This window comes from Papaver somniferum, chromosome 1 (genome assembly GCF_003573695.1).
Source record: "Papaver somniferum cultivar HN1 chromosome 1, ASM357369v1, whole genome shotgun sequence".
NCBI classification, from domain to species: domain Eukaryota; kingdom Viridiplantae; phylum Streptophyta; class Magnoliopsida; order Ranunculales; family Papaveraceae; genus Papaver; species Papaver somniferum.
Window position 1 is genome coordinate 244,531,772 of NC_039358.1, and position 6,578 is coordinate 244,538,349.

Below are 6,578 nucleotides of genomic sequence, written 5' to 3' on the forward strand. Positions count from 1 at the left end.
CTAATTCGATTCATTTCGTTATCTGCTGTTACTGCTGGTGTTAAGGATGCTAGTTAGAGAGTCTGTTGATGAACCTAGGATATTTAACAAGTGATGAAGTTCATGGGTTTAATAAAGCACGACAAGATCCATTCTTACCTGTTTTTGAAGATGGTAATATTGTCTATGTTGGGGCAACTACTGAGAACCCTTCTTTTCATTGGATTACCCCATTGCCTGTTATTGAAGATGCTAGTATTGTGTGTTTATTGGGGCAACTACAGAGAACCCATCTTTTCATTTGATTACCCCATTGTTGTCAGAGGTGTAGGGTTTTTTCATTGAATCAATTGCAGCCTGATAACATTGTGACTTTGCTTAAGAGGCCTGCAATTGATTAGGAAAAGGGGTTGGTTAAAAGTGTGGGTGTGAATGTAAGGGTGGAAAAAGAAGTCTTTTGATTTTATTTCTAAGAATTGCGATGGACTGATGGTGATGCCCGTGTGCCTTTGAGTGCTCTGGAGATTTCTGCAACTGTTGCTAGCTGCAGGACGGGCCAAGGGAAATGAAGAAAAGGCTGCCAAGGATGGAGAACAAGATAATGAAACATCTGTTGTTGTTATAGATGGGGAAAATCAGGTTGGCTCAAATTCAAAATCTGATGGGGCTATTGTCTCTGTATGCTGAAGAAGCTTTTCAGTGTAAACACATTGCTTATGACAAGGCTGGGGAAGAGCACTATAATCTTATCACAGATCGATGAGAGGGAGTGACGCCAGTGCAGCAATTCACTGGTTAGCTAGAATGTTACAAGGAGGTGAAGAACCTCTCTATATTGCTCAACGACTCATTTGGTTTGCTTGTGAAGATGTTGGATTAGCAGACACAACCACATTCAATCAGTCTGTTGCTTGTTACCAAGCTTGCCATTTCATTGGAATGCAGGAACGGAACGTGATCCTTGCACAATGTGTTGCTTACTTGGCTTTGGCTCCTAAATCTGTTGCTGTTTACCAAGCTATAGGAGCTGCACAGAACATGGTTAAAGAATCAGCAGGGCAGAATGAGGGAGTGCCTCTTCATTTGAGAAATGCACCAACTAAGCTAATGAAGGAGATTGGGTATGGTAAGGGTTATATGTACCCACCCAATGACCCATTATCTTCCTCATTGCAGACTTGCTTGCCATCATCATTACAAGGTTATACATTTCTCAACTGGCCAGGCCCGAATCCTAAGTCCAACGAATGAAGAGCATGTCATACCCCTGTAAGAGCCTTCCTCTTTGTCTTTTCTGGGTATCAATTAGCTAGATCTGTTCCGGGTGTTGCCTATTTTAGTTGTCTTACTGTAGAGGAAAAACACCTTTTTGTACATATATCACCACCTACTTTTTCTTTCGAATTTGCAATGCCAATTACAGGTAGTAGAATTCTATTATCACTTACCCCCTGTTGTTTCACACTTAATATCAGCTGTTGTTTTTCCCTATTAAAGTAAATTACTGCGATGGGATGTCCTTTGATTCATTTCGCTTTGTGCTGTCTATGTTCACACCTATTGCAGTCCCTTCAATTTTGACTTTTTTTTCTATCTTTCTTCCGTTTGTTATTATTTTATATGTACATCTAGCACAATCTCTTTTAGTTGGCTTGGTGACATCTCTGAACTCATTGTTATATAACATTGTTCCCTAACGACTGGTATCTTATGATTTTTCATTCTGTTTGATTTGTAAGGGCTGGTAAATGGTACTTTAGAATTTCATCACCATTTCAAAAATTATCTGAAAGCCTTGAAGTCTAAGATATCCACTTAAAATCCGTCTAGCTTACACTTAGAGAGTAAATGATATGACGAATAATTCTGCTATTTTTACTTCTCGATTGCACTACCTACTGCATATATAGGAAGGATTGCGATTTTACAACTACTAAAGCTTAATAAGATTCAGTGAGCTGAGATGATTTCAGAGATACAGAAATTTTAAATGCTCAATAAATGACCTTATGCTATCATAATTTTTGGTTGGGTTTCGAATTGTGATTCTTGCTGTTATTGTCATTGTTACTACTACTAAATGGAGCCCACTGAACAATAGACAGATTAACCTTAAATTCCATTTCCGTAGCTTTATCATGGGGATTAACTTAGCTTTGAAGATCCACTGTAGGTCCTACTTATTCATCATCCATTCACTTTGTTTTATGTTTTGATATGACCCCTCCATCAAACCTATTGACCATGACCACCTCCCCACCTTGCTGTGACTCTGAAACTTCTGCAGTTAGATATTGTTGGTAAACTAAAAGGAAGGAAAGTGTATTTCTTCACTTGCAAGGGTCATTCATTCAAATGAGTGAAAGGAGGAAAACTAAGATTTATATACAATAAAGAAGAGAAAAGAAAAAGTAAGAAAGAGACACTTCTCCTTCCTTCCTTCCTATCTTTCTTTTTCTTTTTGTCTTTTGTTGATTTTTATGTTAGAAAAGGATCGGGAGGGGACAAATTACAAGAAGAGATCAAAATGGAAAGACAGGAGGGGGTCCAAATGCAGAAGGCAGAAGACGACGGCGAAGACGAATAAAGCACCCAAAGCAACTAAAAGTATGCATCTTTTCATCCTCTGCTTCCAATTCGCTCGTCAGATAACTTAATTCACTTGGATTCTTCATGTTTAAGCTCTAATTTCTTAAGGAAAGACATTGCTAATTGATGGATTTTGATGGTAGGATTATCAAGAAGAAGAGGCAGTGCTATTTGATCGTATTGGAGTGAACAGTTAATAGATTATGAAGAGATCTTCGTCATGCAAAATCGACCATGGACCTGCAGGAACTTTAACACCTTTAATGGAAGACCCAGATCTTGATTCCCTTTTGGGTGCTGCTGATGACGATCACCATCGTAACGTACATGTAACACCACTACGAGCAAGAGGAGGAGGAAAATGCAATTACAGTAAGAACAGAAAGAAGCTATTTGTTGCTTGGAAATCTTTTTCTGTGTGCACTGCTGCATCCAAATTTAGACCAGATTTGATCAGGGTTTTGCTTGGTGTTTTGGGATGTCCTCTTGCTCCAGTTCCCCTGGTACCTGACCATTCTTCACCGCCATCAACTCACCGCCATCCTCTTCCTGATCTTCGTGGAATCTCAATTGTATGACTCCTCAAATTCACTCGTTTTGGTGTACTCTGTTTTGAAGTTATAACTTATAAGAAAGGAACTAATGAGTTGAAAATACAATTTTTTTCAGGGAGCTTCATCAGCTTATTATATCATACACCAATACTTAGCAGCAACTGGGTGCTTAAAACACGATAAGATTTCTACGAACATGTATGCATCAGGTACTGTCAAGATGGTATGTCACGAGACGGAGATTGGGATAGACAAGGGGAGGAGGTCAAGGAGTAGAATTGGAGCTCGTGTTAATGGTTGCTTTGTTATATGGCAAATGAATCCTGGAATGTGGTCTATGGAGTTGGTGATCCAAGGAGGTAATAAAGTCGTCGCTGGAAGTAATGGGAAGATTGTTTGGAGAAACACACCTTGGCTTGGTACGCATGCTGCAAAAGGTCCCCCTCGTCCACTACGCCGCATTATTCAGGTAACATTTATAATCACATACTGTAATTCAAACTTTCCTCATGTTCAGGTTCTTCAGAAGTGTGCTTCTCAGTAAATTTGAACATTGGTGCTTGTATCATGTATATGAACTCAATTGGAATCATATGTAGCATTATCGATCTATTCTTACAATTATTACTTAATCCCTGCAGGGTTTGGATCCAAAAGGCACAGCAAATCTATTCTCCAAAGCAGAGTGCTTAGGTGAAAAGCGTGTAGGGAATGAGGATTGCTTCATACTAAAAGTGACATCAGATCGAGACGATGTAATGGAGAGAAGCAACGGTGGTAAAGGTGAAGTAATAAGACATGTATTATATGGTTACTTTAGTCAGAAGAGTGGGCTACTGATACACATGGAGGATTCACATCTCACTAAAGTACTATCAGCAGTAAAGACCCCAGTGGGGAATACTGATTATGATGCTGATAATGACGATGCAGAGGGAATAGTATATTGGGAGACAACAGTTGGGACAAGTATGAGAGATTATAGAGATGTTGACGGTCTCTTAATTGCTCACCAGGGAACATCTGTTGCCACACTCTTCCGATTTGGAGATTCGTCATCAACAATGATCAGAAACAGCAGGACTAGAATGGAAGAAGTTTGGAAGATTGACGACATCATGTTCAATGTGCCTGGGCTTTCCCTTGATTACTTCATTCCTCCGTCCGACATTCGTGATGCCGCCAATCTTCCTAATTAGCCAAGTGATATGATTACATTAAGTAGTTATAGTTTATTTTGTCTTCTTATCTGAACATTCTGATGTTACAAACAAAATGTACAAAACATAAACATAAATGAATATGTAAAATTATATAAGAATAATATAGAGATCTGAACAAAGAAAGTTATATCTTTGGTCCTAAGGAAAATTACAGTTTCACTGAACTAATGGCCAACAACAATGGTTGTTACCTGATACCGGGAATATATTGTAAAGGATTTCTTAAGGAAAGAATTGTTAACCGGAGGGTGAATCATTGATAAATGTCAAAGTTCGCTTCCCTCTTCGGTTTCATCATCATTGTTGCCGCAGTTATGGTAATCACGATCTTCTCCGTTTGGATCCTCAATATGAGCAATTCCCATGAAGGAATCATCTTGTTGCGAATTACCAACCGATAGCAAACATGGGGCAGATGATGAGGCTGTTGATGTACCAAATGACGGGTGCTGTTGTTGTTGCAGTCTAAAATCATCATCCCATATGAAAGCAGGTTGATTGCTGCTACTACCGCTCCTGTAATTCTTTCCTAGTCGACTTACGTTAATCTCATTGAGAGATGGTGATCTCCCAATCATTTTTTGTTTCATCGTCTGATCGTCATCCAAAGCTACTTGTTGATTGTCACCTAATACTGCTGATTGAACCCCGCCAGATCCGTAGATGTGTAGGTCCTGAAGGCTAGGAAAACTTGTGGAATTGGCAAAACCTCCGCCTTTGTTGTTATTGCTGCTCATCATGGCAGTCCTTGTTCCAGCAGCCATATGATGAAGTACATTACTATTAAGCGCGGGTGAGGCTGAGGCGGATGAGACATTCTCGTGAGCGCCACCAATAAGTGTTTGGCAAGCTTTTTCCAATATAGTCTGCATATACTTCCCTTGAGCTTCAATCCTGAGCTGAAGGTGTCTTTGTACCACTAGTTGTTCATGCAATCGCCTCTTTACTTCCATTTGCATCCTGAGTCCCTCGTTCATCATGTGCATGTTCCTGTATTATATATAACATCAATCAATGCGTGTACATATAAATTAAGATTAAGGGTTCGAGATTGAGTGAGTCATCTACATACTCGTTCATGTTGCTTCGATTACCCATTATCCCTGAGGAACCGGCACCCGAATTTATTTGCATATCTAATATTAAATAAAATTCGATACGATCAAACGAATGACATGAGGTTCAGATTCATCAAATTGTAATTGGTATCCACAAAAGTGAAAATTGGGTTACCTCTTGGATCAAAATCCTTGATGGAGTTATGAAGATCATGAAAATCCCTATGTGGTTGCTTGCCAAGTCGGAATTTCTGTAGACATCACATGCATGTGTTAGAGAGAGATAACAGCTATATATCTCGGCCAAGTAGTGTATGTATATGTACCTGAAGATGGCTCTTGAGATGGTATAGGGTTAGACCCTTGACGCCCATCACTCTCATTATTGTTTTAGGAGTAGCTTCTACATACACATAGAATGGTTAGACATATAACAACAAATTAAAGAGAGAGTTCATATATATATATATATATGTATAGCTAGCTAAATTTAACTAATAAACAAGATGTAGATGTATACATACTGTCTGGTCCTCCGAGTTGAGCAACGGCATCGACGAAACGATCATGAAGCTCAGGCGTCCATCGAAGCCTTGGCTTTGGGTCTGTCGTCAAGACAAGCCCTGAATTAGACGACTGATCTTGCTGAAGATGACTATTGTTGTTCATATTCTGCCTCTCTGAGTCTGATCAGCTCGCTTTAGTTACTGATCTGGGATCATTCTCTAGGTATATATGACCCGACCTCTCTCTTGATGTCTTTATCTTTTTTTGGACAAAAAGAGACGAGTGGATCAGTCGTCGTCGATGTTAATACGCATAGATGGTGGCGGTGGCTTAAGTAATTAGCTGGCTGTAGGCTACACTTTTTCTAATACTCTTTCTGAAGTAATGACTTGAGATTTGATTGGAGTTTAATTATATCCATGATACACACAGCAAAATCAAGCTTTTCATTCATTGATTATAAGATGAGTCATAGATGATACAGTATAAATAAGTAAATATAATATGTGCATTAGCTTTGGCTTTTGTGGGATTGAAGCTTGTCGTTGTTTTTTCTTTTTCTTTTCTTTTCTTTTCTCTTTATTTTTATTTTTAATTTATGGGTTTCACATGCAATTCCGCTGCATGACATGATCCCATCATCATCATTAACAAATGAGATTTTTATT

The 6,578-nt window shown here is 38.9% G+C and overlaps 2 protein-coding genes and 1 pseudogene across 3 annotated transcripts; 2 read left to right on the forward strand and 1 right to left on the reverse strand.

Moving 5' to 3' along the window:
- The first annotated feature begins 492 nt into the window (after positions 1–492).
- Positions 493–1,538, forward strand: LOC113339837 (annotated as a pseudogene).
- Positions 1,539–2,438: 900 nt separating this feature from the next.
- LOC113322991 lies at positions 2,439–4,443 on the forward strand. 2 transcript variants are annotated; one of them, XM_026571217.1, is made up of 4 exons: positions 2,439–2,586; positions 2,712–3,140; positions 3,238–3,591; positions 3,764–4,443. In XM_026571217.1, the coding sequence occupies exons 2-4, from the start codon at positions 2,772–2,774 to the stop codon at positions 4,319–4,321; spliced, it is 1,281 nt and encodes a 426-aa protein (XP_026427002.1). In that variant the 5' UTR covers positions 2,439–2,586; positions 2,712–2,771; the 3' UTR covers positions 4,322–4,443. The 2 variants fall into 2 exon arrangements, with proteins under 2 accessions (XP_026427002.1, XP_026426993.1); XM_026571208.1 differs by having other exon boundaries at positions 2,488–3,140.
- LOC113323002 (myb family transcription factor APL-like) lies at positions 4,420–6,349 on the reverse strand. The gene is made up of 5 exons (XM_026571230.1): positions 5,928–6,349; positions 5,730–5,806; positions 5,579–5,654; positions 5,418–5,481; positions 4,420–5,335 (listed from the first exon to the last, which is right to left on the reverse strand). Exons 1-5 carry the CDS (start codon positions 6,070–6,072, stop codon positions 4,612–4,614), a joined length of 1,086 nt encoding a protein of 361 aa, XP_026427015.1. The 5' UTR covers positions 6,073–6,349; the 3' UTR covers positions 4,420–4,611.
- Between the last annotated feature and the right edge of the window lie 229 nt (positions 6,350–6,578).

What these genes read in the sequence shown, in the direction of transcription:
- LOC113323002 (XM_026571230.1), bottom strand. Translation starts at nt 6,072, where the DNA reads ATGAACAACAATAGTCATCTTCAGCAAGATCAGTCGTCTAATTCAGGG. An exon ending in ATCTCAAGAGCCATCTTCAG is followed by an intron (nt 5,655 to 5,729) that starts GTACATATACAT and finishes TGATGTCTACAG; the next exon opens with AAATTCCGACTTGGCAAGCA. An exon ending in CAAGGATTTTGATCCAAGAG is followed by an intron (nt 5,482 to 5,578) that starts GTAACCCAATTT and finishes ATTTAATATTAG; the next exon opens with ATATGCAAATAAATTCGGGT.
- LOC113322991 (XM_026571217.1), top strand. Translation starts at nt 2,772, where the DNA reads ATGAAGAGATCTTCGTCATGCAAAATCGACCATGGACCTGCAGGAACT. An exon ending in ATCTTCGTGGAATCTCAATT is followed by an intron (nt 3,141 to 3,237) that starts GTATGACTCCTC and finishes AATTTTTTTCAG; the next exon opens with GGAGCTTCATCAGCTTATTA. An exon ending in CACTACGCCGCATTATTCAG is followed by an intron (nt 3,592 to 3,763) that starts GTAACATTTATA and finishes TAATCCCTGCAG; the next exon opens with GGTTTGGATCCAAAAGGCAC.